At 36.6% G+C, this 19356-nt stretch overlaps 3 protein-coding genes across 5 annotated transcripts; 2 read left to right on the top strand and 1 right to left on the bottom strand.

The window, feature by feature from the left end:
• The first annotated feature begins 1917 nt into the window (after positions 1-1917).
• On the top strand, positions 1918-4288 carry LOC113768140 (tubulin beta chain-like). The gene is made up of 3 exons (XM_027312386.1): positions 1918-2388; positions 2912-3181; positions 3295-4288. Exons 1-3 carry the CDS (start codon positions 1995-1997, stop codon positions 3969-3971), a joined length of 1341 nt encoding a protein of 446 aa, XP_027168187.1. The 5' UTR covers positions 1918-1994; the 3' UTR covers positions 3972-4288.
• Positions 4289-4684: 396 nt separating this feature from the next.
• On the top strand, positions 4685-8041 carry LOC113767590. Of its 3 annotated transcripts, XM_027311738.1 has the most exons (8): positions 4685-5000; positions 5078-5337; positions 5637-5878; positions 6228-6350; positions 6467-6583; positions 6691-6873; positions 7115-7256; positions 7417-8041. In XM_027311738.1, exons 1-8 carry the CDS (start codon positions 4972-4974, stop codon positions 7596-7598), a joined length of 1278 nt encoding a protein of 425 aa, XP_027167539.1. In that variant the 5' UTR covers positions 4685-4971; the 3' UTR covers positions 7599-8041. The 3 variants fall into 3 exon arrangements, with proteins under 3 accessions (XP_027167539.1, XP_027167538.1, XP_027167540.1); XM_027311737.1 differs by having other exon boundaries at positions 4685-5337; XM_027311739.1 differs by having other exon boundaries at positions 4685-5337; positions 7385-7475.
• LOC113767589 (phosphomethylethanolamine N-methyltransferase-like) lies at positions 7790-13122 on the bottom strand. The gene is made up of 12 exons (XM_027311736.1): positions 12704-13122; positions 12484-12599; positions 11337-11474; positions 11091-11228; positions 10704-10847; positions 10331-10441; positions 10085-10226; positions 9244-9524; positions 8540-8701; positions 8391-8444; positions 8212-8286; positions 7790-8123 (listed from the first exon to the last, which is right to left on the bottom strand). Exons 1-12 carry the CDS (start codon positions 12717-12719, stop codon positions 8025-8027), a joined length of 1476 nt encoding a protein of 491 aa, XP_027167537.1. The 5' UTR covers positions 12720-13122; the 3' UTR covers positions 7790-8024.
• Between the last annotated feature and the right edge of the window lie 6234 nt (positions 13123-19356).

Raw genomic sequence — 19356 nt, 5'->3', positions numbered from 1 at the left:
ATTAGATTCAGAGCATTTGCAATCATCAAAAGTGTTTTAAAAACCGGACGGGCCAGGCCGATTCGACCGGTCAGACCGTGAACTGGCCTTGGCTCCGGTCCGGTTCATATTTTGGGTTGATTATACTTAAAAATCGGATTGAACCGTTCGAACCGGATTGAACCGTTGAATCAACGATTTTTTTGTTTTTGTCTATTAAATTGAATTTTTTTTAAAAAAAGAATATGTTCTCCCTAATCCTAAAAACTAATTATTAAATGTCACATTCACTCACTTTCTTCTCATTTTTTGCCTCTTATCAAGTTTGTATTTGTATTTTCTATTTTCTTGACTTCCTCCAAACTCAAAACTTCTTTTTTTTTAAGTTGCAATATCTAAATATCAAAAAATTGAATTAAAATTTAAACTCACAATGTCTAACTCTCATAGACGTGAATTTTGTATAATTTCAAAATTATGGTATTTTTGAGTTGGATTTAACATTATTTTTTTGGTAAATTCAATTAAGATTGAGATGAAATTTATTTGTTTCAACTTATAATTTAAAATTTTTATTTGTGAAAATCCAACTTCTTTGCAAATATTAAATTTTTCATCATATAAAGTCTTAAATTAGTCCAATGCATGTCTTATTTTGTGCATATATACATATATTTATATAAATTATTTTTTAAAAAATTCATTGAATCAGGATTGAACCGGTCCGACCGGTTAAACTTCGACTCGAACACCTCACCGGTTCAATTAACGATCCGAGTTTTAAAACATTGATCATCAAAACTAATGCAAAACAATGTAGACTCGGAAATAACAACCTACAAAAAATATGACATAATTTCCACTCGTGACAAATTTTGTCTTGTAAGCAAATTCCCATCAACCAGTTTCAGGTTTATCCCTTATGAACCATCGACTACACCATGCAAGTATTCTGGCAATTGCATAGAAATGCAATCAATGGTACCATGACTACAAGAGGTTTGACTTCACTAAATTATTATTTCCTACATTACTATGTTTATAAATCGCATAGCCCATCAAACAAAGAGCTAATTTCCACCTTCTGCTCGATTTTCCTTGGGCTCTTCTCTTAAAATAAAGTCGATTTCTAAGAAAGTGGTTTGTTACTTCTCATCCATCATTAACTTTGACAAGCCCTTACCTTGAGCAATAGCTTGGCCGAGTATGAGTTCTACTGCAATATGCATCAAGTAAAACAGTGTGGTCGGGCACTAAAACTCGGATTTGGGCTTCATTTTTCACATTAAATTGTATATAAAGTTCAGATTACTATACATATATCACTTACAAAAATTTATTCTATATTTACTTTGTATTTAATTTGAATTATACAGTGGAAAAATAAATGTACATACGGTAAAATTAGATAAAATGTGTAAAAATTATTAAAATTAGATAAATATATTTTTTAGCGGGTGACAGGTGAAGTTATATTCTCCCGCCCCAACCATTAGCCCCTTGCCATCCCTACAAGTGGCTCGAGCGCCAGAAGAAGACGAGCATCAAAGGGCGGCTTGACTATTTCCACTGGCTACTACTTGTATCAGCAGATGAGGTAAGAATTAGAAACAAATACTAAACATTCATTGGCTTTGTGTTCCACTATTCTAAGCTGTCCCATCAGCAGCTACAAATCTACAAATCTTAGACGGCAAAACTTATGAAGAGTAGGAACAAATGGCCTATTCTTCCCACAACAGACATCCATGATCCAACAAATGGACAATCCTACAGCTTTGACTCGGCCGGACGCTTATGGATTGTCAGATCTTTATAAGCCCATCTGATCCTGTCCCTTCATTTTTCATCAAGTCAAGAGCAATAGGGACCTTTCACAACTCCGCTACTGTTGTATATAAGCCCCCTGTGGCCAGCAGTAGACCAAAAGCCCACATCCAAAGCCTTCTAAGTGAGAGTTTGGGGAAGCCATTTTCCACGTTTGTCCCTGACCGTTGACCATTTGTTTAGCCAAAATGCGTGAAATTCTTCACATTCAAGGAGGGCAATGTGGGAATCAAATTGGATCAAAATTCTGGGAAGTGGTGTGTGATGAACATGGGATTGATCCAACTGGGAGGTGCAATGGAAGTTCTGTCCTTCAATTGGACAGGGTAAATGTGTATTTCAATGAAGCAAGTGGTGGGAGATATGTGCCAAGGGCTGTCCTCATGGATCTTGAACCTGGGACTATGAACAGCATAAGGACTGGTCCCTATGGCCAAATTTTTAGGCCTGATAACTTTATTTTTGGTCAGTCTGGTGCTGGAAACAATTGGGCTAAGGGTCACTACACTGAGGGTGCTGAGCTTATTGATTCAGTCCTTGATGTTGTCAGGAAGGAAGCCGAAAACTGTGATTGCTTGCAAGGTTTGTAAAATGATTGCTAGCTACCTGGTTTTGAACTTCTTTGATTCATCTGGATCATAATTATAAGTAAAAAGATTTAAAGTAAACTCTAGTGTACATGATTGTTACAGAATCCTTGATCTGTGGCTCATAGAGCAAGAGTTCAAGAGTTCAAACTTAGAGAGTCCTTTTTTCTCTGGCAACAAAACAAAGGAATTTAAGGTTGATCAAAGTTTATATCAGACACAGGTATTTTGTAATGGATATGTGTCATGTGTTGGTTTTACTAGCTGAAGCACAATTTTTTCACCTTTTTCTCCAAATAAAAAAGGGGTGTTACAGAGGATTCGTTGCAGCTTATTTGATCAACCAGGGCTGCTATATGAGTAGCTAATATTGAAAAATTGTACAAAACCAATTCTCATAACAGTGTTAACCATGTTATGCTCGTATAATCTACCATTTCATGTCCCAACCACGCAAAAAAAAATCTGGTACTTGTTTATGCATTGACTTAATTCTTGATGGTTGTGGCACTGCACAGGCTTTGAAGTATGTCACTCTCTTGGAGGTGGAACTGGGTCCGGAATGGGAACTCTGCTGATTTCCAAGATCAGGGAAGAGTATCCAGATAGAATGATGCTTACTTTCTCAGTCTTCCCTTCTCCAAAGGTATCTGACACTGTTGTGGAGCCTTATAATGCCACACTTTCTGTTCATCAGCTGGTGGAGAATGCTGATGAATGCATGGTCCTTGATAATGAGGCGCTCTATGACATCTGCTTCAGGACCCTTAAGCTTAGCACCCCAAGCTGTAAGAACTGCAAATGCATACAATTCAATTCCATCTTTATTTTGCTGATGAATATTCCGTGTCTTTCGCTAAAAGTCTAATGTAGTTTCCTATGTTTTTATTGTCTTTATCAGTTGGGGACCTGAATCATCTGATTTCAGCAACAATGAGTGGTGTGACCTGTTGCCTGAGGTTTCCTGGTCAGCTGAACTCGGACCTGAGAAAGTTAGCAGTGAATTTGATCCCATTTCCGCGACTTCACTTCTTCATGGTGGGATTTGCACCTCTTACATCAAGAGGATCACAGCAATATCGTGCACTTACTGTCCCCGAGCTAACACAGCAGATGTGGGATGCCAAGAACATGATGTGTGCTGCTGATCCGCGCCATGGCCGGTACCTCACTGCCTCAGCAATGTTTAGGGGCAAAATGAGCACAAAAGAAGTTGATGAGCAGCTGATCAATGTGCAGAACAAGAACTCGTCCTATTTTGTTGAATGGATCCCAAACAATGTAAAATCTAGCGTTTGTGATATTCCACCTAAAGGCCTTACCATGGCTTCCACATTCATTGGGAATTCAACTTCAATCCAGGAGATGTTTAGGAGAGTGAGTGAGCAGTTCACTGCAATGTTTAGGAGGAAGGCCTTTTTGCACTGGTACACTGGAGAGGGAATGGATGAGATGGAATTTACCGAAGCAGAGAGCAATATGAATGATCTTGTTGCTGAGTATCAGCAGTACCAAGATGCGACTGCTGACGAGGATGCTGAGTACGAAGATGAGGAGGAGGCGGGCGCCGAAAACTGAAGGAGTTAAGCAGCTTTTTTGTTGATTGTTACTAGCTGCCATATTACATCAGTAGATTGATGTTTCTATGTACCAACTAATGGCTGTATCTTTTTCATTTCTCGGTACCGTTACCTGGCTTTCTTTGCATCCTCCTTATTGGCATTTCTAGTAGAATCGCTGTATTACTAGCTTTTATGTCCTTGTTCACTTCTCTAGTCTTTCTTCTGTGTTATGGTTATGGAAGATAGTTCACCAATATGTGATGAGCAAATCATCAATGTACTTCGGCTCAGATTTCAGAACAAGAAGGTCATCTTGCTACTTTTGCATTTCAATATCAATGCAACTTAAAGACAAATATTTCATCCATAATGAACAATTAGCACTCTTCCGTTCAATATTCTGGATATTGATATTAATTTTGAGAAGATTAAAAGCAACCGAAGGACGAGTAACCGACTGGCTTATGAGTCCTTTTTCCCTCACCAAAGGAATGATGAAATTGAAAGGCAATCAAAGCTTTCTTTTTTTTGAGGATGGTCGGAAAGATGATTTTCATGGATTGCCAAATTTAGCGTGCTTCACATTTGGAAATATTCTTCTATCACTGGGACAACATTCATTTAAATGTAATGTGGCGGGTCCATGCTTGAATGATGCGATACCATCCCTATATTGAAAAGCATCACTTGCCTCTCCTTTCTGGCCTATTTTATATGGTTGTAATAAATTAGAAACAAATTACCCATCAATCATTCTCCTAAGCAATTGCCTCTCAGCCTTGTGATTAATGGAACATGGCACCATTATTTCAGACTTTGAAGATAATTTGTCACTTCATTTCACCAAGTTCTTTCCGTCTATGACATGAACATCTAGTACAAAACTCCATCAAAGAATATTCATTGAACAAAAGAAACGAGAGGGTATTGTGATCCAAATATGCCATACTTCTCAACTTGGAGGGCCTCAAGAGATACTGCTGCGGCGGCGACAATATCCTGCTACTTGAATTCTTATGGAATCAGAAAAATTTCCCATCTCAAGGTTTATTCATATTCTGATCCCTCTTCTTCTTCTTCTAACCCCTCCTCCTCCTCCTCTTCTTCTTCTTCTGTACGCAGTTGTTCAGCTGCTTCAAGGAAAATTTTGGCAGAAAGATCCTCAAGGAGTGGAAGAAACTTCGATGGGGCTTTCTCAATTATTGAAACTGAAACTTGTAAGGTAGAAACCAAGACTAAATCTAATGAGAGCTCAAAGGGTCCTTCAAAAATCAAGGCCAACAAATCTTCAATCAGAAGGAGGCCTCTCTGGAGGAAACTTCTATTTGGATCGAAGAAGTTCAGGAGTATAATCTTGCTTAATGTTGTGAGTGTTGTCTATGGTAAGGATCCCAAATTACTACTGCACGGATTAGGAAAGAGAAATTCAATTACCCATCTACTTCACAATCTAACCATTTCTATCTTATCGACAAAAATGGATGATGTAAAAGCCAATTATTATCTCTGCACGCTTCCCTAGTTCAAGAAACAGCGGAACTAGTGTTGTCTCGTTTGTAGCATGGACTCAAGTATGAAATTCTAGTCGCTAAATTGGGCAAACTATTTAGTTAAAAATGCTGTCTTTCTTCTTATATCTAAGCGAGAGTTGAATGCATGGTAATTATGTTGTAAATTGCAGCAAGCAACATTCTAGTTGTAAAAGAGACTGAAGCTTTCATGGATCCAGCAGCCTTCTCTGCAGTGCGGTTTGCTGTATCAGCCATCCCATTCTTGCCTTTTGTCTTTCGGGCAAGAAATGATGCTCAAACCCGTAAAGCAGGTATGGAACTGGGACTGTGGATCAGTTTAGGCTACCTGATTGAGGCGCTTGGCCTACTCACTGCTGAAGCAGGACGTGCTTCATTTCTCTCTCTTTTCACGGTAAGTTATTTAGTCTGATCCTCTCTAGAATATCGAATCTTCTTATATGACCTACGGTTCAGCAAAACATGACTATTCGCAGAGACTACAAACCATTGCATAGGCAATGCCAATCGTAGCATTCTCTTTGTCTAATTGCAGTTCTTGTAATCAAAGACCATAGATATCCAAGGAGAAAGAGTCTAGAGATTGCAATATTTGTATGGAGTTCGCATTCATCATTGCATTGATAAGTGTGATACGCTACAATCATTTATTATGGCTCGTTGATTGCACCACAAGTTCATTTTTGCATTCTCCTCTGATCTTCAACTGTTTATGTGATTACTTTTCTGCATTGAATGAGCAGGTTATCGTGGTTCCGTTGCTCGAAAGCATGTTGGGAACAATAGTACCAGCTCGCACCTGGTTTGGAATTCTCATGTCAGTCGTAGGCCTTGGTTTGCTGGAATGTAGTGGATCTCCTCCTAATGTTAGTATGATTTTTCCCCCCTTTTGAGACCCTTCCTCATGGTATTATTTTGTGAGATAAGAAATCTTTCACTGAAAAAAAAAATCTGTTTACCATTTTATTTGCTTTTTCTTTAGGTTGGAGATCTCCTCAACTTTCTAAGTGCCATATTTTTTGGAATTCACACACTCCGAACAGAACACATATCAAGAAGCACAAGAAAAGAGAACTTCTTGGCACTTCTTGGATATGAGGTTTGTTAAAAACACTGGTCAAAAGTAACTACTATCTTTCTCAACCCCCATTCTTCTGCGGTACAAAAGTTCTGCGCGCATTAGCTGTGTGTTTTGTCTCGTATTAGGTATCTGTTGTTGCCCTTCTATCTGCAATCTGGTGTCTGATTGGGGGAAGTTTTGATGGTTTTCAATACACTGAGAACGTATCCTGGACATGGGCTCTGGTCTGGGATTGGATGGTTACATTTCCATGGATACCAACGCTTTACACCGGTGTATTTTCAACAGGACTATGTTTATGGGCTGAGGTAACTCTTGCTAGTTTAACTAGTATTTCGAATGTCTAAAAGAAATAAGACAAGTAAGTTCCTGAAAGTTTCAAGGGGAAAAAAGGGCGTAAAAACTGGCTTACAGGATCCAAGAATTTTAAAACCAGGTTGAGATTGGAAGAAGATCGTTATATTCTGAGATTCCTCTCTCCTTTAGAATCTAGAGTTTAATGTAGACTTAGATGGAGATTCTCTTTCTTACATTAATTTTGATATTCAGATGGCTGCCATGCGTGATGTATCAGCAACAGAAACGGCAGTAATTTATGGTTTGGAGCCAATATGGGGGGCTGGATTCGCATGGTTTCTCCTGGGTGAAAGATGGGGTACTGCTGGTTGGATAGGGGCTGCTCTCATTCTCGGTAATCTTAGGTTCTTTATTGACAAAAAAAGAAGCAGAGAAGATCAATTTGTTATCATCCATACACCAGAATAATTTGTTTTCCCCCTTGTTTTGGCTATTATTGACATTTCCTCCTTTGATCCGAAGGATGATCAGTGAAAAATGTTCCATCTTTTTAGGTGGAAGCTTAAGTGTGCAGATGTATGAATACTTTCCCAATGAATTCAGGAAGGTTGGGAAGAATGATGAGAAACTCAATTTGCTGACAATTCCAGACAACCAAGAGAAAAGAAACACTAACCTCTCTGCATCTCCGGTGGTTGTTAGATCGAAGGATGTAATCGATGTACTAAAGAAATAACTACGTACTATTTAAGATGTAATAGCCTTCACATCTTTAAAAAAAAAAAAACATAGCTCTCAAAAGATACATAAACCTTGTATAGCTCCATAGATGATGATTTTGTCTCTTGGTGTTTTGGCTGATTTTGTTTTATGACAAAGCAACTTGCATAATAAATGCTCAATAACAATTTCTCCAGAATTTATGGGTTGACAATAATGCCAAAGATCAAATGAAATCTCATTAAGCGATAGAGAAAGTCACCCCTTATTACAGTGGGAATACCATCTGACATGATAGAAGCACAGGTTATAAGAGAACAGAATTCACTATACCCATGTTACCACATAGGTAAGTTACAGACAAAAAAAAAACATTCAAAGACTTCATCAACATGCAGAATGATAGTTGCAGATGACACGGTGCAAGATTGCGCAAGAAAGTCTAATTCTTCTTGGCAATGAACAAACCCCACCTCTGCTCACCAGATGAACTCCTGAGTAACTTGGCCTTCCAACCACCAACTATATCATTGTAGTCTTCCTGTATATTAGATCATAACATGGGTAAGCGGCACATGTCAAATTCCATTAAGCAAAGGAATTATTAACTTAGATGTTAAAACGCTTACTTCAGAAAAGTCACAGATGAATGCTTCTCTATCCTTCTCCACCAATTCTAGTTCCTTCTGAAGAACATTTATGAACTGAAATACAAAATGAATTTAGGGTTACAATGAGCCAAACGACAACAAGAGCAGCACATACACAAGATGGGCGCGGGAGATAAAAGGGAGAGAAGAAATCACACCTGATGAGTTCGATCCTCAGCAATGACCTCATCAAAACCAGCATCTTTTAGCATCTATGAACAGGAAAAAAAACACCCCTTATAAGGAGAAAAGTTATGGGGAGAGGAAAGGAGTGGGTGTCAAAGAGAGGGAGACTATGCAAGTAAACCTGGCCATATGCTTCCACGTCATGCAGATCATAGCCTCTTTGCTTGATATACTTGACAAAGTCATCTGAAGGAGGTCCAGCTCTTTTGCAGTAGTCACTAATTAGGACAGTGCCTCCAGGCTTCAGCCATTTGTAAAAGGATTTGAAGAGTGCAGGTTTGTCCTGAATAACCAACAGGAATTTGAACATGCTGAATAAAACTGGAATCAGACAAAATAAATACCATTCACAAGAATACTTCAGAAACCTTTCAACTTAAACTTAAGCCACCATAATTTCCAGTATGTATTGATAACGTAACGTCTATATAAAGTTAAAGGCAAAGCCAGGACCAAAGTTTAGTCTAGGTCTCACTACAGTTTTGCCTACCAATTAATAGTATCAATGGGATCTATAGCAACTTAAATTAATTTGTTGTCCTATATATACGAAAGCTGACAGCTAAAAACAAATTTTATATAAGAGGATTCACATAGACTAAGTTTAAATTTATACAGACTGCTAAACTACTTAAAAGTGCTAGGCATTCTATCCTAAACATGTATCACTAGATCAAAATGAACAAAGGCACTAGAAAGGGTTAATAAGAAAAACTTCATATAATTGCAACCTCTTGAAAAGTCAGTCAGAAAAAAATATACCAGAAAGCAATAGCTGGGGTTATATAAAATATTGAAGTTCCTTTCAGAACAACAGAATTCTACCTGAATGTGCAGAATAGTATCCCTGCTGTAAATAACATCAAATGAGCCGTCAGGATATGTTTTCTTGGTGCAATCAGCAACCTCAAATTCAACAGAATATCTGAGGCCAATAGCGCGTTCCAGAGCAAGAGAAACCATGTTGATTGAGAGATCAATGCCAACAACATGAACATCATACTTTTCAGCCATGTAAAAGTCACCTCCACCAATACCACAACCAACATCCAGAACTTTTTGTCCAGGTCGAAGATCCAGTTTGCCAACAAATTCTCTTGTTGTGTCTGATGAACATAAGAAAAAGTTCAACTAAAGACAAAATGCATAAAACTATGAAATGGAAGGAAGGAAAAGCATTTTCTTTTCTATTTGTTTTAAGAATCATTTAATGAATTAAAAGTGATATAGCCTCAAAAAACACTTCAGCTTGTTCAATCATCCATTAAAGATAATATAAGCCACTTAAGGATGAATACAGGCTACACACTTGCAAGATTCCTGCATAACAAGAAAAACAATCCAAATTTCAGGAGAAGCTACTCTTGGCAGAGCATTGCAAAAAGCACTTGGATATTGAACCCATTTACAAGTGGATACTCCTAAGTGAATAACTGCACAGCATCTCTCAGCAGAATAATCACACTTTTGCATATCCCCTTTCCAACAGACTCATCCTGATCATTGTGTAGTGATTTTGACTTATTATTTAGCAATCCAACACATCTAAAGGACACTGTGCTTTCGAATGGCAGATAAAACCAAAATTCCAAGTTCATATATCTTAATATGTTTATGGAATGCATAAAAAAAGCAGGGGAAAAAAAGCACAAAGAATGAGATGTACCAATCCCTCCAGTGCTGACAAATCCTGGTCCAAAGACACGTTCATAGCGGAGAATCCCACTAGACTTATATTGCACATTGTCCAAGAAACGCTGAAATCCCCTATCATCCTCTGAACGTACCTTCTTCCACATCCAGCATATCTATTTCCAAACGAGCAGAGATAGCCATCATTTGGCCTAGTGTACAGATGTAAAAAATGACAAGAAACACAAAAGAAAGAAAAGAACAGTTAGCATTTTTATACCTGGTTCTGATTTTTTTTGTTCCTTACATAAGCTCCAATGCATTTGCAGCAAACAAGAGCAAGTTCAAAAGAATTCCCAGAGCCATCATTGAAGTGACATTCTTTAAAAACCTGGAGTTGTGTACAAATTAGACAAAAAGGACAAGAGTGGAGCTGTAGATTCTTGAGACAACTTCTAAAGAAGCATCCTCATCAGCATATTTAGCACATTGTTAAGGAGTATATATTTCATTAACACGTGTTAAAGCAACATAAGAACAAACTGCCAACGCAATGAACTATAACATGAATCGGAAAAGTTTCCATTAAAGATAATCACCTAGCATGCGACATGCGAATCAACAAGAATTAAACTGCATATGTGAAAACAAACCTTGGTATAAAATCTGGGCTCACGATAATGAGTTGGGTTCTTCTTCCTTTTGTGATCTCCAGATTGGTGGAAACATGACTCTCTAAAGAAAATGTGCCCACCAACTTTCAGCCATCCAACCATCTTCTTTGCTAGTGCCACAACCTAAAACCAAGCAGAACGAATCAATGACAGGTTTCAATGAGGAGATTGGTGGTCTAAGACAAGCAGGAATAGGAACTGAAACAGAAACATTGGAGTTCAACAGATGTTCTACAAACAATGAAAATATGTGAGAAAATGATGACATGCTAATAATAAATAAGAACAGCAGCATAATGATTAAAATACAACATAACCACAAATTGGTCAGCACAACTTTTCAGTGAAGAGTAAAAAAGTATTCACCTCTTCATCAGAGAGATACATCAATAGCCAGTTTGAAAAAATTAAGTCCATCGACTCTGCTGAGAAGTACAACTCTGGGGACGTCACATCAGCACAAATAAACTTGGTGTTCTTAAGATTCCCATTAATGCTTTCATTCTGCACATCCGAAGGTCAAATTATGGGACCATTCATCTCTAGAAGGAATTACAACATGCAGTTTCAAAAGCAATTGGCTGAAAACAAAGTTATTTCTGGTACACAAACCTTCTTTATTGCACCTTCAATGAAATCTAAAGCAACAATTTGACCAGCTTTTTTTGCTAATTCACCAGTGAAACGGCCAATTCCAGCTCCTAGCTCCAGAACTGATTTTCCTTCGTATGGTGGTAATAGCGATAGCACCTGTTAGACCATGAAGAAGAGAGCTTCAAGTGTTATTGCATAGTCATAAACATGAAATCTGTGGGACCATACTCCGAGTGATTGCATAAAAAGAAGATGTACAAGGCCCAATTAAAAGCAAAAAAAAACTCCGATATTAAAAACCAAATATGAGCTGTGGATTCATAGGAATCTAATACAGAACATGATAAATGCATAGAATGCAAAGTTATCAAGTTCAGGTCAGTTAAACTGAAATTATCTTGCTCCAGGAAATTTTAGGGGATATGAAGAACAGAATGTTTTCTTTTTAAGTTTCTTATGGCAAGAAATAATTTGAGGTGTCAAACAAGTAATCCATTTCCTTTGTTATTTTTTACACTTTTTGCTGCTTTGAGTTAATCAAAGGTGAGTAAATCTTTACTAAAGTACATTTTACTCCTCTGTGATACTGACCTTCTTGCCTTAAGTGATTCAGTCAGAAGGCCTTGTAAGTTTGGATACATTCGAAGATAGAAGTCCATTATTTTTGCTGCAAGATCAATGGATATGGCCACCAATCCGAACAGATAGTGGCTAAAAAGGTTCGACCTTGATTTAGGGGATCTTAGTTCGCAACACCAGCATAAATGAGATGAGAACTAGGCACGTGACCACCACTAACATGTGAAGCTAAAATCTCAAACAACACTAGTTTTACCACAAAGAAAAAGCAGACAATACATTCTAAGCACGTAACTACCAGTTCTGTAGCAAAACTAGAAAAGAGAAAAAGGAAAAACCACCATCACTTCGCTTTGGAATATGCAAAGACAGTGACACATGCCTTAATATGTATAAATGAGAATAACCATTCTTATGTCCTTGCGATGTGACAAAGACAAACAAATCAAAAGATAAGATTATGATGCATCCCATATAAAATTTTTGAGCTCATAACAAGCTAATCAATACTCCTCTCAAACATCCAACAACATACCATGCAAAAAGAACAAAAAGAGAAGAAACGCAAAGTACAAAAACTCTATACCTCAGGGCGCTCTTCTTTGTCAAGATCAGCAGCCATGGAATCAAGCATCATTGCCTCTACAGTGAGATCAGTAGTGTGCTCAATCCAGTAACTCTTCTGCACCTCGCGCTCTTGTCCTGCACAACCCAAAAAAAAAAAGCAAAAACCTTTAGCTCAATTCCCAATCAAGAAAACGGTGGTTCAAATTCTCAGATCCCAGAAAGAAGGGTAAAGATGCCACCTTCAACAGCTGCCATGATCGGAATTCTGACGGTTTCTTGATTGAATAAATTTGTTGTACTTATTAGGACGATGAAATGCGGGAAAAACGAGAAGAGATGTGAACAAAATGACTTAACAACCCTCAATGGCAGTGCGAGACCTAGAAAAAGTCCTTGATCTACGGTTTTGGGCTCGACCCTTTTGCTGCATTAGCTTGAAGTATTCTCTGGTTCTGGGATCTCTATTTATAGAATGAGAAAAGGCATTGAAAGATGGATGACAATCTTAAACACTTGGATCAGTACAAGAAGTAAAAACTATCATTCAGACCTCTGCTGTGAATCTGTGTATTTCTACAAGGGGGAAAGCTGGTGAATTGGTAGGGGAAGGACGGAGTCTGGTGCAATTTTACGAAAGGCGGGGGTTTTGTTCTGGGCTGGGGTGGCTTGGCTTGGCTTGGTTTGGGATTTGGAGTCGGTTGGTGGTGGGGACTGGGTGCTGTGGCGCGGTGAATTGGCGATGCGAAAAGTGCGCTGCTGGAAAAAGGGGGGTTGGTAGGAAGAGGAATCCAGATGCACGAATGCATGAGTGCCGCGTGGGAGACTGAAGATGCCTTCGCTGTTGGGATTTGGACTGATGTTTGTTGATTCACATGGGAATCTTTTTTATTATTATTATTTTAAAGGTTTGGTTTTATTCTCTCGTTTGAATTGCTTTTTTTTTTTTTTTTAAGTGTGAGCGAGAGAGGACTCGAATCCGAAACCTTTTGCTTACACTTCTTACTTCCATATCATCCAATCCAACTCTCCTCCCGTTTGAATTGTTATTTTTTTTAAAATATGTTATAACGATTTGATGCAAATAAAATAAAAGATAATTAAAAAATATGTTCATAGAAAACGTACAAATTTTATTAATAAAAAATTACAATCCAAACAAAGTTGTGTTGGATTTTATTTTTGGTGCAATCATTCAACATATTGTATTTTCGAACTTAGTAGTGAAATTTGAAGATTTTGAAATGTGTACTATTGATTATGTGGATTTTCATGATATTGGATTTGGATAGCTAAAATTCTACAAATAATATTTCGCTTGCATCATAAACATATTTTTCAACTCATTTTTTTTTATATTTTTAACTACATTTTTATCTCACATGCATCATATAACAAAAAATGCTACAATAATTATTTCAAATAGTATTTAATCCAAACGTACGTCTTTTTACCACACACATTGGTACATATTTTAGTCTTCTTATTAAAGAACTTTGTCATAAAAAAAACTGTAACACATCTACTTTCTCGAAAAAATGATCATAGCCACCAACTAAGATATTTTAAATTCCTATCCAATCTACTACTGACATAATTGAAATGCGAAGTCAAAATCGTCCATTTTTTCGATATGAAACAAAAAGGACACAAATGCAATTTTTCCTGTTAAAGGAAAAAAATAAAGAGTAACACAAATATCAAATTAATTTTTTTTATGAATAGGAAGCCTAATCAAATTGTTAAATCAATTTTTAAAAAAATCAAATTTCATGTGCATTTCTCGACGTAGGTTAATAATTTATCAATATTTACATTGTGAGCTTTTTTCACTTACGCAAGACGTCAAGGAGAGGGAGGGAGGTAACTCATAACTTGATCTTCCTCCAACTTCAATGATTAATAGATTTTTTTTCCCTCAAGAGAGGCATTAGGTCCATTGATTTGTTTTTATTACTTTTGAGAAATCTATTTATAGCACTGTATGCATCATCACAAAAAAAAAAAAAAAGAGAGGAAATATTGAATTTCGCAAGACTGGCCATTTAATGCAAACGAAGGGCAGATTGTGCAAAGTTTCTTGGATTCATATTTTTTACACAAAAATCAAGTGAAAATGCAAAATCAGTTTATAATATTTCCACAAGTTAATGAACTTCTTTCTATAGATTGAATTCCAGATTTGCATTACAGATACATATTCTTCCCTTCCAAATTGTCATATATCTCAAAATTTCAATGCTATTCTTTGTAAGAAGAAGGAACACAATCCAAGCTCAGTACAACAAAACAACAGTCCATAAAGTAGGAGCAAAAACAAGTCTCAAAAATTAAAAAGTAAGGAGGTGCATGGTCTCAATTAGGGATTTTAGGACATCTTGTTGTTAAACTTTAAACCAATATTAAATTAAAAAAGTGAAAAAAAATCATGGTATTACTGATAACTCCTGAAAATATTCGTTATGTAAACTTACAAACAAAAGATTGCTCTCACGTCCTGTCTAGCTAGATCAGATTGAAGGATGAGATTCATTATATGTTGTCTTAAACGTCACATTGTTGGTAAAACAGACTGGCTTAGGTGATGTTTGAATTGTAGTTTTCTATTAAAAATTTCTCATATTTTTTATGAATATATTTCTTAATCATTTTTTACTTTATATATATATTAAATCATTACAGTATATTTTTCTGCAAAAATTTTTAAAAATAAAATACAAACGGGACCTTTTATTCCCAACCACAAACCCGTGGAAAAAAAAAAGAAAAAGAAGGTTTTTAAGCATGATTTTTGCCGAATTTGTAAAGGATGATTCTCATAACATGTAGAATATGGATCAACCAATGATTAATAGTCACAGAGAAAAGGAAAAATCAATCAATAATATATAGTCAACCAAGGATTTTAAGTTTTGATAGGGTGGCAAGTCAATGATTCAAATATTGACTTCTCACCATATGTGACTTTTTCTAAATCTATACGGATGCGTAATGCACTGATTTACTAGGTTATTTAGTCCCCATCAACATTTTTAGATCCCGTTGGACTTCTCCATCCTTCCTAACATAGGTTAGGGTAGGAGTCGATTATGTTAGGTATTGAAAAAAATCAATAATATATAGTCACGGAGCTGAATATCAACTTTTCAGTACAGGTGCCAATAATATGTTGCTACGTGTCTGACACTTTTCATATGGAAAATGATAAAAAAGCAAAAGGACATTGGAATGGCTAAACCCCATTCGTTTGCTTTCATCATTTTCAGCTAAAATCTGTTTCGTTTTGGGACCTTGATGAATCACGGAGGTCGCAGATTGGTCCTTTCCTTTCGCCGAGTCTAAAGGCCAAGAAAGAGGCGATGGATCCAAGATGACCTCATTTTATGCCGCTACAATCTTGCAGGTTCTGTCTCCAAACGTGTACCATATATGTGACCCCCTGTGATTAGTCGAGCGACTCAATAATTGAGTACCATGAACGTTTGGGAGAGGGACAATCCCACGGTCCAAACTCGTCATCATTCATTTTCTTTTTTCTTTTTTTTGTTTTACTTTCTCCTGCTTGGTTGAAAAGGTTGTTGCATGTTCAAGGCATGCACAATTTGAAGATGCTACTGTTCGGGGTAACCACAAAAGGGATAATTCTAGGGAACTTTTATCCTTGGAAAATGAACTGTAGGATATCAAGAGTCTCCTGGAATTTGGAACTTGTTGCTCATCTTTTGTATTGTAATTTACAACGCAAACAAACTTTTCAACCAATGCTCCAGTTGATTGGCTGAATAGCTCCATCTTTTTACTTGTTTGGTTGCTTAAAAATCTAGCTTGTCTGCTGAAGTTGGCGAACATTGGTCCGATCGATCACATGGCTCTGCGTCCGTGCAAGATTATAATTTGTTCACTGCCAATTATAAGTAGATGATGTCATGGGCGTGAGGCTTCAGTCCTTTATTGCATACTTTGTGGCGGACCACCGAAATTTACTTAGAGCAACCCGTGTGTCGGAAGGACTTTTGACACGTTCCGTGGTCCCAACACCATGAGATTTAGGGTATGTTTGTTTGGACTGAAAATATTTTCCCGAAAAAGTTTTCCAGAATTTTTGGTGTTTGGAAGCAAAAGAGGTTGGAAAATGATTTCAGCTGGAAAATGTTTTCATGCCACCGAGTGGAAAATGACTTCCACAACAACTTTCCTGAAGTTAATTTCCGATAACCAGATAACCCGCTCCCAGTGCTAGAGAATCACCAGCAGCGGAATCATATTAGTCACAATATCAGTGGGTATTCCACCGGAATTCTTAAAAACTTTGGTTGCACATAATTTGCCGAGCAATTTGAATTGATAAATAACAAGTATCTGCACTCAACCTGCAAACTAAAGTATTGCTGTAGAAGTACTGAATTATGACATCAAACCTCGTGCTATAACACATAGCGACCTATCTGCTCTTCTCCCTTGAACCCATGAAAGATCAGACAACAAGAATAAAATCAACAGCTCTAGTCGGATTTGCATTCATCTCAAAAATATTCCAGACATTTTCCTTTCTCCTTTCTACTAATTAGAAGTAACTTAAGGCAAGTAAACAACGCTGCAAGAATATCAAACTGTCCTACACTATTCTAATTCAATTGCTAATATGTTTTATGTGATAATCAAGTCTAATGTGAAAGATTGCATTTGTGTCAGGTGGTGGTGGTGGGATTTGACAATTTAGTTCTTTTAGGATTACAAGTGTCTTTTTTCTATGAATGATCGAAAGAACTACTTTAATTTAAGTAATGAATATTAATTAAATTTTGAGACGAAAGAATTCATTTTTTTTCAAATATCAAAATATCCAATATTGTTAGTTTGATCTAGATCTATCCTAATTCCACCATGTATTCGAGTTGGGAAATTTAAGAATTCATGGTGTAATATGAATAAATATTTTATAAAAATGATAATATGATTATAATTGATAGAAACTAAAATTTACTTGTAATGAAATGAATGTTTTGAGAGTAGAAAAATATTTGCAATATATCAACAAACATATCAGAAAATATTTTCATTGACAAACCAAACACTTGAAAATTATGAAAAAAGGAATTCGGAAAATATTTTCACTTAATAACCAAACACTGGAAAATTATGGGGAAGAAAGTGATTTTCCAAGAAAATGATTTCGATGGAAAATATTTTCCTAGGGAAAATATTTTCAATCCAACCAAACGGACCCTTAAGGTAAAAATGTGATACAAATCAAATCCCAGAAAGACCATGTCGATTCAAGCCTGTTATACTCCAAATTCCAGCTTAGATATCACAAATTCCCACCTGATCGAAGTCTACTCACGATGGGATACGTGTAGGAGTGTGCTCAAGTCGAATGGAACCCGAGTATCATCATGCTCGAGGATTTTATACCCAAGCTTGAACTCAATGACCGAAAGGGGTACTCAAGTTCGAAAGCAATGTTGTTAAATTCAGACTGGATAACGACTCAGTTAAACTATTTGATTAGAGATCAACTGGTCAGATCGATCAGACCATTCTAATAAACCCGTCGTCGACGTAAGTATAATGCCATAATTATTTTATTTTTATAAGTTTCAAAAATATTAAAATTATGTTCTTGGTTGTATTCGACCAATCATCTAAAATGTTCCAAAAATATTGGACTTGAAATCAAATACATGCCTAAAAATTATATATCAAAATATAAATTCATGACTAAAATATGTCCATGCTTTAAAATTACTTGAAAAACTAAATTAAAACAAATTAATGTAAGTTGGAATCACTGATGCTAAATTGATAAGGTGATAGGGATAGAGATGAAAACTTCTTGATTTAGAAATTACTTAGGGGAAGCGAGTGATTTTTGGCATTTACACTAAGTGGGTAGTATTTTTTTATTCCTATTAATAAATTAAAGTTTTACAACTAAGGTAACTCAAATTATCTTTGAGGAAAAACAAAAAAGAATATTTGAAAATCGAGCCAATCAGTTAAACTAGGTAATTGGTTTAGTTGATTTTGACTGATTTTTTTTAAGTTTTGTATTACTAGCCAAATCGGGAAGAAGGTCGATTCACGGTCAAATCAATCAAGACTGATCGATTTGGTTCGGCTTCAACAACACTGCTTGAAAGAGCCTAAAAGTTAGAGATTGAACTCGACTCGAAAAGATTCAAAATAGTTATCAAGTCTATCGAACTCGAGCTCGATTAGTTGTTCTAATTTCTTTAGCAAATCTCATAAATAACGTTTCTAAAAGAGCAATTTTGTAATATTAATAATTTAATTAAAAAAATAAACCTTTTGAATGAGTTTGTTGAGCATTCAAGTACTAGAATTTGATGTTTGAACTTAACTCGTGAGCTCAAACGAGTAGTTTAAACTCAACGTAAGCTCAATCAACAGCGTCGACCAAACTTAATTTGGCCTGTTGACCGAACTACTCACGGGCTGTGTAGTTTGTGTCTTCTGCATCCCTAGATACAAGGAAATGGAAAATTAGAAGTCTACGTCTACTAGTCAAGCGGGCTCTTCATGGATTATGGATTACCAACAAGATTATTGGGCCTGTCCTACTAATTCGTGCAGTTCATTGGACTTTCTTTCTTGTCCGGACACTATGGTGTCTCTTCACCGTTGTTTCACTATTTAGCCCTAGAAATTTTCTTAAAGCTCAATTGGAGCGTAGTTGGGCTTGATCCGCTCCGATGAAACTGAAGAGGTTCAATTGCACTATACCATCAGGTACGACATGATGGGTTATGGAGGGAGACTGTGGTCCAAAATGAGCCAATGAACCAAGCTAACCTGTAAGGATAATCATCAAATTCATATTGGACCAAGTCCATGTAAAATCATCCACTAATCTACTTTATGATTTATTGAA

Source organism: Coffea eugenioides, chromosome 4 (assembly GCF_003713205.1).
Source record: "Coffea eugenioides isolate CCC68of chromosome 4, Ceug_1.0, whole genome shotgun sequence".
NCBI classification, from domain to species: Eukaryota; Viridiplantae; Streptophyta; class Magnoliopsida; order Gentianales; family Rubiaceae; genus Coffea; species Coffea eugenioides.
The sequence above is the reverse complement of the archived record's forward strand: the minus strand, read 5'-3'. Positions and strand labels throughout refer to the sequence as shown.